The sequence below is a fragment of the Eretmochelys imbricata genome, chromosome 5 (assembly GCF_965152235.1).
Source record: "Eretmochelys imbricata isolate rEreImb1 chromosome 5, rEreImb1.hap1, whole genome shotgun sequence".
NCBI lineage: Eukaryota > Metazoa > Chordata > Testudines > Cheloniidae > Eretmochelys > Eretmochelys imbricata.
The window spans coordinates 83,147,811-83,167,591 of NC_135576.1; the positions used below are offsets into that span (position 1 = coordinate 83,147,811).

Here is a 19,781-nt window from a genome sequence, read left to right on the forward strand (position 1 = left end):
GACAATTGGTATTAACTGATTTTATAAGACCCAATCTGGCAACTGGCTCTGCATGGGCAAACCCCTGTGCTTGCAAGGAGTACCTTGACTTCAGTGGGGCTCTGAGTGGACACAGAAGGTAACTCTGTAGAGACAGTTGTAGGAATAGGAATGGGGCCATAGTTGGTAGTCTCAAGCAAAGAAATAAAGAACTATTTGGTGTGATGACAAGGCATACTAGATCAGATCTGTGATCCATCTAGTCCAATCTTCTGTCTCTACAGTGGCCACTACGAGATGCTTCAGAGGACAGTCCAAAAAATCCCACAGTAGGGAGATAGATGCTTGAGATTCTGCCCCTATGAAAGCCTTGTGTAATAGTTGGACATGGCTAAAACCCTGAAGCATGACATTTTATATCCCTTCCAAAACATCTTTTTAGCATTAATTATTATAACTCTGGAAACTCATGCTATCCATATAAATGTCCGCTCTCTCTTTCAGTCTTATTGAAATCCTAGCAGAAATGTCATCCTATGTCAGAGTTCCACAGTCACATTACATATTGTGTGAAGGATGGTCAGGTTGTCAGGCTACTAGCCTGCTACTTGAGTGAACTATTCCCTGCTATGTTAACCTTCCTCCATGACCTTCAGCAAGTCACTTAGACCCAGATCCTCAAAGGTATTTAGGCACCTAACTCCCATTGAACTCAATGGAAATCAGACACCTAAATACCTTTGAGGATCTGGGCCTTAATCTCTCAGTTCCTTATCAGTAAAATAGGAATAATTGTGCTTCCCTACCACAGAGGGGTGCTGTGTTGATAAATACATTAAAGATTGTGAGGTACTCAGCTACTACAGTAATGGGGGCTATATAAGTATGTAAACTAGAATTTATCAGTTTTGAATTTGTTACTTTTCAGCTTCAGCGTCCTTATTCTTGTAAAAAGAAAAGGAGTACTTGTGGCACCTTAGAGACTAACCAATTTATTTGAGCATAAGCTCACGAAAGCTTATGCTCAAATAAATTGGTTAGTCGCTAAGGTGCCACAAGTACTCCTTTTCTTTTTGCAAATACAGACTAACACGACTGCTACTCTGAAACCTTATTCTTGTAGTGTGAGATGAAGAAAAGATGCTTCCAGTCTACCTTCTCCATAATATTATTTTGTATGCTTTTATTATGTCTCTTCTTACTCATCTCCTTTCTCAGGTAAATAATAGTACTCTATTCAATCTCTCTCCATATGAATTTTTCCATTTCTCGTACCAGTGCCATCGTCCACCTCTGAACCTCCTCTAATTCTGCAATGTCCTTTTTTAGATGGTGACCAAAACTGAACACTCTATTCCAAGTGAGGGTGAACCACTGATGTATATAATGGCATTATAATATTTCCTATACTCTATTATTCTCTCTCCCATTCTTAATATTTTGTTTGCTTTGTTTTCTACAACTGCACATTGAGCACAGCTCTACAGAGCTGTCTGATACTCAGGTTCTTTTCCTGAGTTGACACAGTTAATTTAGAATCCAGTACATTGTCTGAGTAGTTTAATTTTTTCCCTTCAATGCTGATTACTTTACATTTAGGATTTACCAGCATCATGTTGCCTATTCACCTGGCTTGGTTAGGTGCCTCTAGAGCTTCTCAGAGTCTTTTCCGGCCTTGACTAACCTAAATAATTTTGTCTCATCTGCAAATTTTGCCACCTCATTGCTCAGCTCCTTTTGCAGATTCTTAATGCATTAAATTTTCCTGTTAACAAAAAGTGCTAGAGTTCTTAGAACCAAGAAATGCTGCAAATGTTGGTAAACAGACTAAAAGGAATCTTTGATATCTATGGAGAAGTCAAAACAGTCCTGACTCCTGATATGAGTGGGTGTAATTCCTCTTGAAGTCAGCTGAGGAGCTGTGAATATTTTTCCAAGGCAGAATTTAACTCTGTGTCTGTAATTTTCAATGATCAAAAATACAGCAGGTGCTTCAACTCTGAGGTTCTTCCTCAGTACCCATCTGAATGTTCTCTCATGCTGAAACGAAAAGATGTACGCTCCGGATTTTTTTGTTGTTTTTTATAAACAAAAGGAAATGATACATTCCTCCCAAATCAGTTCTGACAAATAAGTCTTAATTGTCTAGATGACCACAATTTCTTAGGAAATGGAAATTAAGTATAAGCAGAGTTAAACACTGGGTAGGGAGTAAAAAGCAGCTGTGCAACATAAATCTGTTAATTGGCTGGAAACTGATGACTTTCCAGTTACGAGTTTGAAAACTGAATGTTTTCTTCACCAAAAAAATAGCAAATTATACCATTTTCCATGTCATTTACAATCTGGTGGTTTTAGGATCCCTAGGGTTCTACTGACTCTGAAGACTTTTAACAACGTAATTTAAAATCTCATTAAAAATATTTTTCCCCCTCAGAAGCCCTGTTATGGGATACAAAACCTAAAGAGCCCAGCACAGAGCCCAGTTCTCAGCTACTCAGTGCCGGTTTTACAATGGCTCCAGTGGCTCCATGGAGCCAGGCCCATGCTCAGAAGGGGCCCTGGCCTGCTCGCTTGCACTGCGCCCCAAGACCCGTCTGGCTCCCCCCACCCACCACTTGCTCCTCTCGGGCTGCCCGCCAACTGGTCAAGGGCTCCTCTCCGCTCCATGGCCCCATCCCCTGCTCCTCTCAGTCCCTGGCCGGACCCCAGTGTACCTCTGGCTCTGGACAGTCTCTGCTTCCCACCACCTGTGGGGCCCCACCTGTCTCCCCGGAGCTGAGCCTCCTGGGACTGGTATGTGTGTAGGTGGGGGAAACAGTGTGGAGGGCTTGGCTGGGCCCCTCCAGGCAAGTGCGTCTTGAGGGACCCCGTCTGGGACTAGCTCTGGCCTGGCTGATCGCCCCACTCCCGAGGGACCAGAGCAATTCTTGGCCCTGGGACCAGCCCTGGCTGCGCTGCCGGCTCAGCGCGGCAGACACAGTCGCCTCCCAGCAGGGCTGCTGAGTGCAGCCGGGAGGCAGGGCTTGGGGGAGTGGGTCTGTGGGAAATCTGGGGATGGTGCTGAGCAGTGAAGGGGTGGGGAAGATGTGTGTGTGTGTTGGGAGTGGGGGTTCTGTGGGAGATGCTGGGCAGTAGTAGTAGGGCTGTGGGCAGGGGTGGTGGTATGCAGGGTGCTGTGCATTTGTGGGTGGGTCTTGGGGGGCACATAGGGTATAGTGGGTCTGTGAGACCTCTGGCCATAGGGAGTCATGGGGTGTTGGGCGGGGGGGCTGTGTGGTGTGGCATAGGCCCACCCCCGAGGAGAAGGGGCTTGCTGGCAGCACACGGCCGGGCAACCCACTGTGCATCTGGCAACTGCTGGTTTGTAAATAGTGCCCTTGCATTGGGTAGAGTGGGGCTTCCCCTGCCATGCCATACCACATTGCCTCTGGCTGACCCCTCGCTCCGGAGACTGACCTCCCCACGCCATGTGCCTTTGCCCTTATGGGGGCCCACAGATACGTTTGGAGCCAGCCCCACAAAAGGTTAATCGGGCCCTGCAGATGCTTGGTGCAACTCACTACTTTTAGTTCAAGGTCTGACCCAACTCCCATTGACATGCATACAAGTGTTTCAGCTGGTGTACAGGCAAGTTGGCATGGGCCCCCGTGCATTAAAGGTGCAGTTTAATTTATGCACAAGCAGCCTGCAGTAGCACACAGAGCCACATTGCAATGTGTGGTGCTTTTCTTAAAGCCCAAACTCCGGGAGGCATGTTGTTATGGGAGAGATGTCGCTTTCTAACCCTCATGCTTCCAGAGGGCGGCCTCAACCCGGCCACACCCAACAACAGCCACCAGGTTTAAATCTCATGTTTTTTAGCCAATCTCGTGGCTGCTGGGCCCCGCCTGCTGCCGTTGGGAGGCTTGGGGCGGGCAGTAGGGAGCTGGGCAGACAGGGCATCCCTGACAGCGCTGCGGGGTCCCAGACTCTGCCTTCTGCCTGTTGCCTGGACGGGGAGCCCAGCAACAGCACCGCCTGCGTAGGGCCACAGAGTAGAACACGGGGAATTTATTAGCCAATCACGTTTCTTTCTCCTTATTCCAGCCTAGCTGCGCCCTCTGGCCCCTCACCAGCTCACGGCTCCGGGGCACAGCCTGTCCGGAACCAGTGTTCAGGGGACACGGCTCTAGCGGGCACAAACGCCCGCTGCACCCGGAAGTAGCCTCGCCGCCGCCGCCGCCAGTGGAGCGCAAGGAAACGTTCGGCGCAGGTACGTCCAGTAACGTTCTCTCCGCCACGCCGCTCCCTAGCAGAGGCAGAGGAGGCGGTGCTGAGACGCTACAGGGGCTGGAATGTGACCTGCCGATTTGCTCCTCATGAGCGAGTCGGGAGGGTGTGGGCGTGGTTCCGCTAGGCCTGCGACTGCGGCGATGGGGAGTCGGGCGGAGGTGAGTGAGCGCGCATGCGCGATGCCCCGCTTGCTGAGCATGAACAACAGTCAGTGACAGGCTGCGTAGGGCAGGGTCCTGCGGCTCCGGGCCGTGGTATGTCCCTCCCCACAAGGGTTGGCAAGGCCCATGATCTCCCCTCGCCCGCCGTACCTGCGGCCTCCAGCGCACTGCGATGATAGGGGAGCTTGGCCAGGTGCTGTAACAGGCTTAGGCCCAGCTTGGGGCAGATGGCGGAGTCCTGAGCTTGATTTCTCAAGCCTGCCCTCAGAAATCACCGACTCCCCATGCTGGAGTAGTTGTGGGGGCTGCACCGGTGCTGCTTATCCTGTGCCTGTAAGCCTGAGGCCTTGTCTGCACTACAGCTTCAGTCAACATAACTTGTGTCACTCTGAGGTGTAAATCCCTCCCCTTCCCAGTCACGTAATTTACATCGACTTACTGCAGTGTCGACACTGCGCTGTGTCAGCGGGAGATGCTTTCCCCTCAACGTAGCTTCTGCCTCTCGTTGAGATGGACTAATTAAGTCGACGAGAGAGCTCTCACCTATTTTTTCTTGTTCTGTGTGTGTGTGTGTATATATATATATCTTCCTACTGTATTTTCCAGTGCATGCATCCGATGAAGTGGGTTTTAGCCCACAAAAGCTTATGCTCAAATAGATTTGTTAGTCTCTAAGGTGCCACAAGTACTGCTCATTCTTTTTGTTAATATTGTACTGTACATAAGAACAGCCATACTGGGTCAGACTAAAGGTCCATCTATCCCAGTATCCTGTCTTCCAACAGTGGCCAATGCGAGGTGACCCAGAGGGAATGAACAGAACAGGTAATTATCAGGTGATCCATCCAGTGTCACCCATTCCCAGCTTCTGACAAACAGAGTCTAGGGACACCATCCCTGCCCATCCTCACTAATATCTAGGGGTGTAGGGTTTTTTGAGGGTTGGTTTTTTTGATTGTTTGTTTTTTTGGAACCCTATTATAGTCTTGGCCTTCACAATGTCCTCTGGCAAAGAGTTCCACAAGTGACTGTGTGTTGTGTGAAAAAAATACTTCCATTTGTTTGTTTTAAACCTGCTGCTGTTTAATTTCATGTGATGACCCTTAGTTCTTGTGTTATGAGAAGGTGTAAATAATAGTTCTTTATTTGCTTTCTCCACCCAGTCATGATTTTATAGACCTCTATCATATCCCCCGTTAGTCGACACTTTTCCAAGCTGAAAAGTCCCAGTCTTATTAATCTCTCCTCATATGGCCGCCATTCCATACTCTTAATAATTTTTGTTGCCCTTTTCTGAACCTTTTCCAATATCCAATATATCTTTTCTGAGATGGGATGACCAGATCCATGCTCAGTATTCAAGATGTGGACATACCATGGATTTATATAAAGGCAATATGATATTTTCTGTCTTATTATCTATCCCTTTATGAATGATTCCCAACATTCTGTTCCCTTTTTTGACTTCGGCTGCACATTGTGTGGATGTTTTCAGAGAATTATCCACAATGATTCCTAAGATATTTCTTGAGTGGTAACAACTAATTTAGACCCCATCACTTTATATGTATAGTTGGAATTATGTTTTCCAATGTGCATTACTTTGCATTTATCAACTGTAGATCAGTATGCTAAAGATACTAGGGTGCAGGCATTAATGCTTGCATTTAGATATAATACTTGCAAATCTGCATCTCAGAAGAAGTTGTTCATCTTAGGAATTTGAGGACAAGAAAAGCTTTCACCTTTTCTGTTGGTTAGAAGTAACCAATAACTTCTGTAAAACATTTCCCAGTCACGTAAGTTCTCCTTAACATTTAAAGAATAAGGATTTTAGAGAGTTTATAAGAGAAATCAGTTTAAATAAGAATATTTTTAGAATTCTTTGTGTGGGTTTAAAATTAAGGGGCTTCCCACCCCCGAGAGGTGGGTTGAAGAGACCCACTTGTATTACTTAGTTTACAGCTCTGATAATACATTCTAAGCACCACCTCCCTTTGGAGTATCCTGACTAAAGCCTTCACTCTTTGACACAAACAGGTCTCTTTCTAAAACATAAATATCATACAATGTTTGTTTTCTTGAGATAAAAATCATGTCTATACCAAACTGGTATCTTCTACAGGGTGGAAGTCCCCTGTTCTTTGACAGTCCCCTTGTTGGTTGTTCACCCTTTTGACCAAATGACTCATAGATTTATAACCTACCATTTGTAGTACACTTACATTTTGAGGTTAAACACTTCTAATAAATATTCTATACAAGGCACAACTCAGTAACTAACACATTTATACTATAATTTGAAAGATGTCTATATAAGAAAATATGGAATGTTAAAACTAACTAGATGCTCTAAAGATGCATTCCAGAGTCTGTGTAAATATACTTGAAGGTAATAAATATGGCTTTATGGCTAAGGAGGTATCCTCCTCTGACACTTCTGGTGCTTGTCCTTGGTTGACAGAGAGCAGAGATTTCCTAGGAATTTCCTTAATTAGCATGAACATTTCAACCAAAACCATAAGCATATGAATTACCCTATTCTATAAAACATATGATGTTTATAAGTATCTACTAAAATTCAGTAAAAGCATAGGCATGCTTATAATAACCTTTAATAATAATAATTTTAATAACTCTTTTTGTATCTGTATTTGCATCATATAATTCAGTCTTTTTGAGTGGATTCTCCTGACCAAAGACATGTCAATACCTACTGATCTTGTATGGGTTTTGCTGTACATTTTTTTTTTTATGTTTACACTAAGTGGTTCTATTGAAAATGTAATGTTTGGACATAAGCTTTCCAAGCTGGTGTTTGAGGTCATCTTATTCATTCAGTTTTGTGACACTCTCCTGTAACTGAGTTGATTCTGTCAGTATTTCAGAACTATTGAACTATAGTCTGTCAGAACTGTAGTCTCTGCTGGTCCAGGTTTTTGGTAGTGTAGTATCTAATATTGAATAGTAAAACTAATCTCTGATGTTACCCATGATTGCCACTTAATTGGGTGGCTTTTACTGTACAGTTTTAAGCCCATATCCTGTAAACTTTTACTTTACAGGCATGAGTGTCTTTGTGCTGGTCTGTTTGCAGGAGTAGGGCCATAGAGGTCAAAATGGCCACTTGAAATAGTACCAGAACTTCTTTTGTGTCTTCAGTTACAGTTGAACGTCAGAGTTACGTACCCTCAGGAATGGAGGTTGTTCGTGATGCTGAACAAAATGTTATGGTTGTTTTCAAAAGTTTACAACAGAACATTGACTTAACACAGCTTTGAAACTTTTCTATGCAGGAGGAAAATGCTGCTTTTAAACATCTTAATTTAAATGAAACAAGCACAGAAACAGTTTCCTTACCTTGTCAAATCTTTTTTTTTAAACTTTCCCTTTATTTTTTTTAGTTGTTTATATTTAACACAGTACTGTACTGTATTTGCCTGTGTCTGTGTCTGCTGATGCCTGATTGCTTACTTCCGGTTTCAAATGAGGTGTATGGTTGACCGCTCAGTTTGTAGCTCTGAGGTTCTGCTGTATTTTAGATATCCAGAATTGTCATCTCTTCTGTGTTCTATATCTCTGTTTTATCTTAAAAAAGTCTGATCAAGAATTGAGATTACATTTCTGACAGAATGAGTCGTCTCCAGCTGCTGTGGAGGAAACAATAGAATGCAAACAAAATACCTTTTTAATTGCAAAAATATTAATTTTATTTAAAAAATCCTATTAACAAACAAAACACATTTATTGTTGACTTGTATTTTGTTAACAGGTTTTGAAGCTTTTCAGAGCATTGCACAGAACACGGCAACAGGTTTTTAAAAATGATGCCAGAGCCCTAGAAGGTAAGAATTTTTGTCTTCCTAGTGGATCCTCTGCATCTCTACAAAAGCTCTAAGGACCCTCCTCCCTTCTGCATGCCCCTGTCATGAAGGTCTCTTAGAGCAGTGGTTCTCAAAGCCGGTCCGCCGCTTGTTCAGGGAAAGCCCCTGGCGGGCCAGACCGGTTTGTTTACCTGCCGCATCTGCAGGTTCGGCTGATCGCGGCTTCCACTGGCTGCGGTTCACCACTCCAGGCCAATGGGGGCTGCGGGAAGGGCGTCCAGCACATCCCTTGGCCCGCACCACTTCCCGCAGCCCCCATTGGCCTGGAGCGGCGAACCGCGGCCCATGGGAGCCGCGATCGGCCGAACCTGCGGCTGCGGCAGGTAAACAAACTGGTCCGGCCCACCAGGGGCTTTCCCTGAAAAAGCGGCGGACCGGCTTTGAGAACCACTGTCTTAATGCAACTATCATCCCTCTGTCTGAGGGGACTTGAACTAGATGGAACCTGCTGTTGTTTAATCAGCTTACGGGGTTCAGTCAAACAGGGCAAAGCATTCTTTCTTCTTTTGTGAGTGAAGTTTGCATGTATGCTCTGCTGGTCCAGGGAGCAAACGGATGGAACAATGTGGAGTCCTTGTGGCACCTTAGAGACTAACAAATTTATTTGGGCATAAGCTTTTGTGGGCTATAAAGCCACTTCATCAGATGCATGGAGTGAAAAATACAGTAGACAGGTATAAATATACAGCACATGAAAAAATGAGAGTTGCCTTACCAAGTTGGGGGTTAGTGCTAACGAGGCCAATTCAATCAGGGTGGATGTGGCCCATTCCCAAAAGTTGACAAGAAGGTGTGAATATCAACAGAGGGAAAATTACTTTTGTAGTGACCCAGTCACTCCCAGTCTTTAGTCAGGCCTAATTTGAAAAAACTTCAAAAACAGGCTTCAGCGAGAAACTGAAGAACTAGAATTAATTTGCAGCCTTGACACCATCAAATTAAGCTTGAATAAAGACTGGGAGTGGCCGGGTCACTACAAAAAGTAATTTTCCCTCTGATACTCATACCTTCCCCACAGATGGAAGAGGTCATCAACTTGAGTCACAAGTGTGATAGAACAGATCACTACCACTGTGTTGTTCGGTTACCTAAGCAAAAACAAAGAAAAAAACCTCATCCATTTAAATACTTCAGTTTGTCAGTCTTTTTGAGTTACTAGAATAAGAGGATGCATCATGATCACTTTTTTCATTAGAGCTGTGCGGAGAAACGTAATTTTGTTTCACGGAGGATTTTAATATTTTGAAATTTGGTTTTGTTCCAGTTGGGAACACAGACCAAAATATTTCCAAATTCTTCACAAGAAGGAGTGGGGCAGACTGCCCCAGAGCAGTAGACCCTGGAAGCCCTGGGGTCTCCAACTTGGGGGCACTCTACTTGGCAGGCTGCTACAGAACCAGAAGCCCTGAGGTTCCCAACTCCCAGGCATGCCTCACAAAACTTCATTGAGCGCTCTCTGTTCTAATACTAAGAAGAAATGGTCCTGGTCCTGACTGTACCTGGTTACAGGTATTTTTAACAAGTTTGTAGTATAGTGGAGGATGATTTGTTTTTGAAGCAGATCAGCTCTCACTGCAAAGGTGTTGTTGAAAAGCCTTGGGGGAAAATTAGTATTCTTTTTCTGTTTTCTATTTCTATTTTTGGAGAGATTTGAAGGAAAAAGGGGTGACTTAGAAAGGCATCTCTTCTATACTAAGTGTAAGCACTGGCATAGAAGAAGGTGCCAGGTGGAAAGAGAGAGACGACTACAAAAGCAATGGTTGGGGTGGAAAGAGCCAGGGAGCAGAAGGGAATGACAGAGGGGAAGAGCCAGTGGTGTAATTATACAGGGCTTTGAAAGTGAGTTTTAGAAGCCATACCTTAAGGGCTGATCTACACAGCTTTTTGTACTGCTATAACTATATGAGTTAAAAAAGTGATATAGCTCCCTAGCATGGACACAGACAGATACTAATTTCCTTATATGAGCGTAGTTTAAGCTTGCTTGGTCTTGTGCAGTGTTCTAAAAAGCTTAAGCTATACCAGTCACACTCGGGGTCATGCCTTTACCTTTACTACTTAGAAGATTTTTTAGTAACCCAGAATAGTTATATTAGCACAGTAACTGTGTGTAGACCAGCCCTATGTGGAAGAAAAGTAAGAGAGATTGAAGGTACATGGGAGATTAGCATGGTTAGAACAGTGTAAGAAAGGAACAAACTTCTTAACAGCAGCCTTTTGGAGAGAGTGGAAGGTGGCAAGATGAGCTGTATGGAGCCAAGCAAGGAGGAGATTTTTTTATAGTTCCCTTAATACGTTTTTTTTAAATGTGTTAAGGAAAAAGGTCAGCACTGTAATCAGCCTCCTTCCCTTGCATATGTTGTTTCAGAGAATTGTTCAAATATGAAGCATCCTCCATCTAAAATTAGTGGGCTAAGAATGTCATCCCGTCATTGAGCAAATTGTGTGGTTGTGGATCCTGTAGTGCTTCAAAATGCTTTTCAGTTATATTGAGCTAAAGAAATATCAGTCCCAGTAGCTCAGTAGTTCATCTCTTCAGAAAGTAATTTTTTTCATTTGTTCACTGGAGTGTATATTAATAAGCAGAGAAACAATATCAGTTTGTAATAGTCTCATTTCATCTCATGATTTTCATAGACTATTTCCCAGCACAGAGTTGAGAGGGACACATCACTTACTGTTAGGGAGTTGACAGTCTATTTTAAACCAAATACTCTGGGCTCTGATTTCAGTCTCTTATAAGCCCTGTCAAAGACAAATAAATTTGTTTAGTGCATAGCAGTCCACTGGGCAACCAAATGCAACTTTTCATACTCTGCAAATAAATTTAGTTAACTGTTAAAGAACTTCATAAAGCTTGGAAGGCCAATTTCATCCCTTTTTTGTACATTTATTTGTAAATTTTTTGTACATTTGTTTTTTCCCTTAAAACAAATGGTTGAATATTTTTCTGTTAATGGCAGCAATCTGTCACTCACATGAGCAGGTCTGGAATAGAGGAACAAGGCAGGGAGGGAAATAATGATTAAAGAGTATTTGCCTCAAATTGTTGTGATTTTCCCCTTCACCCATCTCAGAGAAATAAGGGGGAATCTCTCCCTTATCCATGCTGCCCCTTACTCACATCTTCTTCCCAAAGATTAAATTACATCTCTGGCTAGAATCAAGCTAGTAAATAATTTTGTAAACTGTAATATTATGAAAAAATGTTAAGTAGAACAGAACCATGGTTTTAAAATTGTAGTCTTGTTGATTTTCTAAAACAGTGAATCTCAGCCTTATCAGAGTGTGTCCTAGGCTACCAAACACCCAACTTATTCATCTTTGTGTATGGTTGTTCTTAAAATGAGTAACACAACTCCATCATACAGTGAACATGCATATTTGAACTGAGCAGATACAAATACTAGTGATATATAGTAGTATTTTGAGCTTCTTTTTTTAAATAACATATCTTATTACAACACATTTCTGGTGTGATTGGTGTGGGAATAAAACATGCTATCACTCAAGTTCCATAGAGATCTTGAAGTACAAGGCTGTGGTCTGAGTGAAACATGAAGTGGATAGGTAGTAAAAGGACCATGGCTGTAGAGCAGCATCAACAAACAAGGGGCAAATTTGTCTACTGAAGATGGGTTTTAGCTGCTAAGGAATGTGGGTTTTGAGCCAATGACAAAGAACTGATAATAAAGTGAGGAAATTTAAAAAAAAACAAAAAAAAAACAACAACAACCGAAACAACTTTATTTTACTTGCCCCCTTTAGCTGCAAGACAAAAGATAAATGAAGAATTCAGAAACCATCAAGATGAGACCTCTTCTGAGAGAATAGCAGAGGTATTTTCATTGTGATGCTGTTCTCCATTTTATACTATTAAGTCTAATAATACTTTACATTCACATAGCAGCATCTTTTATCAGAGGATCTCAGAATACTTTGCAAACACTAATTGAGCGGCGCAACCAGAGCTTTGTGAATTTCAAAATGTTAATTTCATGAAACTTTGTGTACAAACTTATTTTCTATTTTGTGTCCTGCTTTCACCCTCAGTTTATGTAAAAATTACAGATGTCACTTTTCACATTAAAAACTGCAAGAGAAACAGTTTTCCATGTTTACAATTCAAAGCCATTTTTGTTCTGCCTGTTTTCAAGTTCATAACAAAATTAGAATTGTTTTTCCAAATTGTCCAGTTAGTGCAAATATTTTGCTTGTTTCTCCTTATGCAGTCAAGCTAAGTATTAGACTGATTATCAGAGTAGATGATCATAATGGGCCCTCTGGCCTTAAAATCTATGAATGACTCGCTTATACTCACTTTACAGATGGGTGAAATGGGGCACAAAGGTTAAGTGACTTGCCCAGTGTCACACAGTGAGGCTACATCTATGCTATGAGCTAGAGGTATGATTCCCAGCTCGTGTACATGTACTTATGCTAGTTCACATCAAAGTAGAATGAGTATGTGTATGCAAGATGGGAATCACACCCCCTAGCTCATTAGTGTAGATGTAGTCTGTTATTGGCAAAGCTGGCAATAGGGCCTAGTAGTTCTGACTCATATCATATCACAAACTCCTTTCCTCCCAAATAATGAAGTGCTTGTGATTGAGTTGTTAATACAGATGCATTAATTGTCTCACCTTTCTTTATCTCTCTGGTAATTAAGGGACTACAGTGTAGAAAATCCTTTTAGCTCACTATATAATTCAGACTCTCCCAGCTGTTTGCAAAGTCTTTTTAATTAGCAGTAAGATTATGAATTTTCTTGGGCCTGCAATTATTAACACTGAAACAATGTGAACTGGAGGTTTTATTTTACCATACATGCTGAAGAAGTGAATTAATTGTTGTCACTCTTCTAATTCAGCATATTTTCCAATTCATTGAATTCTCTCTTTAGAAATCCTCTTGTAGACATATGTATGCTACTCCTCCTGAGTCCACGAGGGGAGGACTTAGAAGAAACCACATCTATATGTCAGCATATATTGTAGAAAAAAACAAACTAAGACAATCAGTTCAGTACTTTGCATCCTAGCACCCACATATCACTGACGTTAACGCTTCTGAACATTCGTTCAAGACTCTCTGTAACGTGTCTGATTGTTGCTCAGCAACAGCAGCAATATTTCTGTGCGTGTGTCCAAGGCATCAAGTTCTGTCTTCTATTTTTTAATTTAATGATATGACACTGTTTTAACTGATGTACAGATAAGATGCCAGGTAAAATTTCCAAAGCTACATTTGTATGGAGTGGTGATCTACAAAGTGCACATGTTTAATATTGACTCTTCTTTTGATGCTAGTTAATTGGCCTATTCATTGAGTGAAACATCAGTGGATAAAATTCTTGGTCTCCAGCAAGGCCATGATGGTATCCATGGTGGGGGAAAAAAACACAACCTGTCACGTTTAATAATTTATTGTGCATTTATATGCTGAAGTGCCATTAATGCAGAAGAATTGGACCAAAGAGTGCTTTACAGACACAATCAAAACTGTTCGGCCCCAAGCACTTCTGTACTTCTGAAAATCAGGCCTCCTATTCAGGTATCCATGTATAGACTTCGGTGCCTAATTTCAGGCATCCATTTTTCAAAATCTTGACTATATTTATTTGTTGTTTCATCCACTGCCAGAGTAGATTATAGCACGTTTTCCAGCCCATGACATTAAACAGGTTTTTAGGACAAGAAGTGAAGAATAACTACCTGAGAAATTTTGCAATGTAAGAAACTCTGTTCCCCCTAGGCTTCTCACTTGTGCAGCTGTATACATTGCAGGAAGGTGCAGCATACAGATAAGTACTAGCCAATTAACAAGTACTGTCTTTGGCAAGGGGCATGCACATGGAGACCTCTGTCATGCTTCCTCTCCGATAGGAAAAGGATTACAGTGTTGTAACCACACACTCCTAATACTGCTGATCTCTAGGGAGAGGGGAACTGCCCCTTCCCCCCAGCCACTCCTGCTGCTTTTGGTCTCCTTCCTGTGGCACCACTGACTCCTCTTCTCAGATTGGGGAGGAAAAGAAGGGAGAGAAGTCCAAAACTTACCAGAACTGTAAAGAGCCTGACTGCTTGATGACAGTTCTTGCAAGCTGTTCCTCCTGGAGTTCAGGATAATTGGACACAAATTAAAATATAATTTCTCTGGTAATCCACCTACCTAAATATCCTCCTACAGTTTCAATTAAATACAGTATTTTCTATTGCTGTGTGTGTTATCAAACAGTAGACTTTTTCCATCCCAGGCAGCCGTACACCGGAGTGAGTGATGTATCGATTCATAAGCACTTTGGGATCCTCCAGGATAAAAAGCACTATGTAAATACAAGATGTCCTATTATTCAGACGATAAATCAAATATCCTCAGTATTTTTATATACTTACCAAACATGGCAAATGTCTACAAGAGTAATTTTGCACTGTTTTAATTGCTCTGTTTTTTCTTTACCAGCTTATGAAAATAGGTTCAGATGTTGAAGTTCTACTCAGAACATCTGTTATACAGGGACTTCACACAGGTTCTGACACTCTGAGTAAGTAGAGCTGCCCAGCATCTCCTTTTTTTTTCTTTTTTTAATGGTATTTAGAACTGTGCTGAACGTCAGTGACAAAACCTGAAACTGAGGGTGTGTGTTTCCTTTTGTTTTCGTGTTGTATATTATTTATCCCAAACTTGGGCCAGGATCATTTAGATTTGAAAGGCTAGGCTGAATTATGGTGTCTGGTGGAAGATTTGTGATGCTTGCTTGATTGGTTTTGACCCAGCGCCAGTCAAAACTTTGCAGTATTGGGTTAATTCAAATCTGAAATTGTCAAACTCAAAAAGTGAACCAGTATAAACCCCGAAAAAGTCTTGTACAGGCCCTCAAGTTTCCCATAGTCCTACATGTGATTGATGTCCCTCTAAGCATACATGTTCATGGCTTTCAGGCATCCCAGAGAGCTCAGTCTGTGACACGCTTCAGGAGAGCCTTCATCTCTTCCTTCTTTCATTTCCTGTTGCGGGGAAGCCTGTGCCAGCTCTGAGCTTGCTGGGACTCCTTCTGTCATTATCACCATAAAAATTGCCCATTTCCCCCCTCTTTCTGCATCTGCTGGAGAAATGAGCATTGTTGTAGGCACCTGCTCTTGCTTTGTGTTGCCACCACTGTGGGGAAAATAGATACAGTCTCAAGCAGCTCCTTTCCATCTCCTACGTTTGGGGAAATTAAATTCTATCCCAGATGGGCCATCCCTCTGCTAAGGTGAGAGAATGAAGAAAAGGAAATAATGTATGAGGACTGAGTGTGGGTCAATGAAGAGTGAACAAGGATGAGAGGGACAAGGAATGGGATTGGTAGAGGCTGGCCTTTAGCTCTAGGAGTCATTTATCTCCCATGTAGGAAAACTAAATTAGAGTCAACATCATGAAGTTCTGTATCCTGAAACTTTAATTGATATGAGTGCCTTTTATGTATTTAACTTTCTTTGTCTATTTTCAATAAAACTTAAACCCATGCATTGTGGATCAGTTTCACATATCCATGTATGTCAGAAGTGTGTTCTAGATCTGACTCAGGTTACAGGGAAAGTCTAAGTGCTCCCTGTATCATTTTTATGTCTCTTCTTTTGTGTAATAAACAGTGACAAACTCATTTAAGCAAGGTGTCGTCCTTTCTGTCAACTTCCTTAATGCGTAATGGTACATAAAACATTAAGGATGTCTCTTCGGAATTTCTAACTTGTTAGTGTTTCCTCTCTGTCAGTCTTGAATGAGTTCAAGCTTTGCCTCTTCAGCATGTAGCATGATGGGGCCTCTAAGCACCACCTTAATGAAAATTTTTACTTTTTCTTCATATTTGTCTAACTGGCCAGCTGAAGTCAGCCTGAGTATTAAAAAAAAAAAAAAAGTGTGAAAATTATGCATTAAGTGTGTGATTTGGACTGTATGTCAGATTGAGAAGGCTTTGGATCCCTGTACCCAAATATGAAGTTGTGGTCTATGGTTTGAAATCCCCTTTTTGCAAGAACAATAAAGAAATTGGGCATGTCTATCTCTTTATTCTTCTGCTGTTTATTTTTAGGTTCTCCTAAGTAAAAGAACGGAATTGTTATAAAGGAGATGGATCAAAGGGGTCATTCTAGAGGTTCAGAATGTAATGAATAGTAATAACGGTAAATAGGGTACTCCTGTTTACACGTTCACATTATAAAGGAAAAAGGAGACATTCCAGGATGTTAGAAAGACAGTAATTTAAAACTGATAAAAGGAAAGGCATCTCTGTTTTACGCAATACATCATTAAGTTGTGGAACTTATTGACACAAAATACCTTTGAGGCCAAGAGCTTGGAATTCAAAAAAGAAAGTAGATGTTCAGCTGCATAATGAAAGAATTAATGGTTACATTAGATGGGATAAAAGCAAAGCATTTTTTAGAAAGCATACACAAACCCTTATGCTTCATGGTAATAGGCCAATTACTAAGTGCCAGAGGCTAAGAAGAGTCTTTCTCTGTGAACAGGGTATTCCATAACTATCCAGTAGTTGGTTTGTTGCACCTTTCTCGGAAGCGTCTGGTACTGATCACTATCATCCAGCATGCTGAACTAGATGGACCTACAGTTCTGTGGCATTGACTACCCTCCTGATCTCATCGGTTGTTCTTGGAATACCATTAAAGAGTTTATGAAACTGTGATCAGAATATTATGCTGTCGTGCAGAGAGGGATATTAAGATGCACTTCATTGGGAAGGATTACATTTTCATAGAAACTAATATCCTATATTGTTCTCTAAAAATATCCTAGGTGTACTCTTTTTTTATTTCTGCCAGCAATGGACAGTCATATCTGAAAAAAGTTTTAAAAATGCTAACAAAAAGAGATTTGCAGCTAAGAGCTTGTGTTAGTCACATTATTCAGAATCTCACCAAACAGATTTTTTGAGACATTGCTGTGCAGCCTGTCAAGTCAAATTATCCACTGTTGTACAAGAGAGTTGGCGCTAGTCAACTTATTTTTATTTTGCAGAGCAAACTGATACAAGCAGAGCTTTTCTCACCCTAATTTACCAAATATGCAATGCATCCTGATGGTTTTGACTTTGGGTTTGCTATAGTGATGGGTGAGATGTGTGCCAAACTTTATTTTTCAGTGAGAGGTTAGGAGTCTTTTTTTATTTGTCCAAGTATCGGAGGGATAGCTGGGTTAGTCTGTATCCACAAAAACAATGGGGAGTCCGGTGACACCTTAAAGACTAACAGATTTATTTGGGCATAAGCTTTCATGGGTAAAAAACCCCACTTCTTCAGATGCATCAAATAAATCTGTTAGTCTTTAAGGTGCCACCGGACTCATCGTTGTTTTTATTTGTCCGTTCTTCCTCCTCTCTCCTGTTTGATACTTGTATTTCTCTCTCATGCACACAGTCTTGTCCGCATAGAGGAAAAAAATACATGTGAACACTGGGGCACAAATGTTTCCTTCATAGGTAAAACACAAACAAAATATTATTCAATCCATTTAAAAATGTGTTAAATACTGTTTTAGTACCATGGCCAGAAAATGAAAAAGAAATGCAGCTTCAAGGGAAGCAATTTCCTTGCTTTTTCTATAATATATGGAAAAACAGCATACTTTGGATGAGATGTGACTGATTACACACATGGAATGGAATTTGGAGTGTTTTAGAAGTTTACTGTACCTTTGTTTAGTACTTGCCTGACTAGTCAAAGTACAGGATTGTGTTTGCGGCCATGGTGCCTCAGCTTGTAAGTGGTGCCAGTTGTACAAATCTGACAGCCCTCAGGTGCAAACTCCCAAGTGGATATCCAAGGAGCCAGATGGTCAAAACTTTATTAGAGCCAAGGGCAGTTAGCACAGTGCACAGCCAAGAAAAATCCAACACACTGCTCTTTTCTCCTGCAATAAATGTCACCTGATGCTTGATTTTTCTGCTGTTCTTAAAAGAACAGGTACAGCATTGATAAATGTTACAGATTGTAAAGGAGGTGTCTGTATATTTTAAAGTATGTTTTAAATACATTAGAATCAGGATTGCCAGAAACGTTATAATTTGCTATCCTGTTTTGCTAATATGTCTTCACAAGAGAAATGGCTAAATGTAGCAATGATAGACAGTTAAAATATTTTCAAGAATGTTTTTAACAGCAAATTAGGTGGAGGAGGTGATGAACAGAAGGTAAAATGTTAGTACATTTTTGTTGGCTTAGGAAATTACAATAGTGCTTATTCATTGCTTGTAAAAATATTAAAGGCCATGTATATTTTTGTAGATCGTTATGATAAAATATTATTCTTACTGATTTTGTTTGTTTGTTACAGTGCTTATACCCAGGAAAGATCTGCTACTAGACAATGTTCCTTACTGTGATACACCAACACGAAAGCTTTGAAACTTCAAGGACTAAAGTACATCTTTTATTTTTTCTTTTTTCTCAGAACAAAATTAATTTCCTGGAACAAAATCCCTGAAAACAAGTAGCTGAAATCTCTGTGTTCAGACTAAACTTAGAAAATATTGAATCCTTTTGGCAGGAAACAAAGATTAACTCAATCCACTGATTTGTACTCTGAACTGGGAAGGTGAATTTGAGAAAATCAAGATTGATGTTCTGTGTTTCAGAAGGACCCTTCTCTTCATTTGGAAGGATTACATTTCCAAAGAAACTAAAGTCCCATATTGTTTTCTAAAAATATTCTAGGTGTACTCTTTTTATCTCTGCCAGCAGTGGGTATTGTCAAGTCTGAAAAAAAGACTCCAGAGAAAATGTTTAATTGTGTTTCGGAGGTTTTGCGAAGTTAAATAATAATAATAATAATTACAAATAGAAGTAGAGTGTTTAGTCCTGAAAATATTTATTTATAAATTCAAATATATTGACAAACTAATACAAAATAATGGTGAAAAAACATACTATACTGTCTAGTTATCTTTTTAAGTATAAATTGCACCACAGATCTGTTTTCTGAAATTGTCATTAGCTGTACGATAGTGCACTGGTAGCATATGAGAGGGTTCTTAAAGGCATATCTAAATAAATTATCAGCCTTCACAGATAGCACGAGTCTGTGTTTATATTTTTAATGTGCAAGGGTGACACGAGACTGTATTGGGTTTGGCTATTTGGATCACACTGGAGCAAGGAAACTTAGTCAGCCTAACAAATTGTGCTATGTTAAGTAGACCATAATGCTAAAGAACTTGCATGTTATGACCATAGATTGATTTACTGAGGCATTTATCAAAAATAGAGGCTGGTTACATTCAAAGTGGTGATCAGTAATAACATGGCTGTGTATGCATCTTATTGCCGGAGCCAATCATTTTAGTTTAAAAAAATATTTATTTGGAATAAGCTGATATAAGTACTGTCAGTGAGGGAGATGCAACCAACCAGTATTTGATAGATACATTTTGATAGAGAGAAATGATTGGGGGGGGGGGGGGGAATCTAGTTAGATTATT

General features: G+C 41.0%; 1 protein-coding gene across 2 annotated transcripts; it reads left to right on the forward strand.

Annotated features, from left to right (window-relative positions):
- The first annotated feature begins 4,160 nt into the window (after positions 1-4,160).
- Positions 4,161-19,374, forward strand: LYRM7 (LYR motif containing 7). 2 transcript variants are annotated; one of them, XM_077817411.1, is made up of 5 exons: positions 4,161-4,412; positions 8,188-8,260; positions 12,068-12,138; positions 14,765-14,846; positions 18,755-19,374. In XM_077817411.1, exons 1-5 carry the CDS (start codon positions 4,341-4,343, stop codon positions 18,763-18,765), a joined length of 309 nt encoding a protein of 102 aa, XP_077673537.1. In that variant the 5' UTR covers positions 4,161-4,340; the 3' UTR covers positions 18,766-19,374. The 2 variants fall into 2 exon arrangements, with proteins under 2 accessions (XP_077673537.1, XP_077673536.1); XM_077817410.1 differs by having other exon boundaries at positions 4,163-4,412; positions 18,638-19,374.
- Positions 19,375-19,781: the final 407 nt, after the last annotated feature.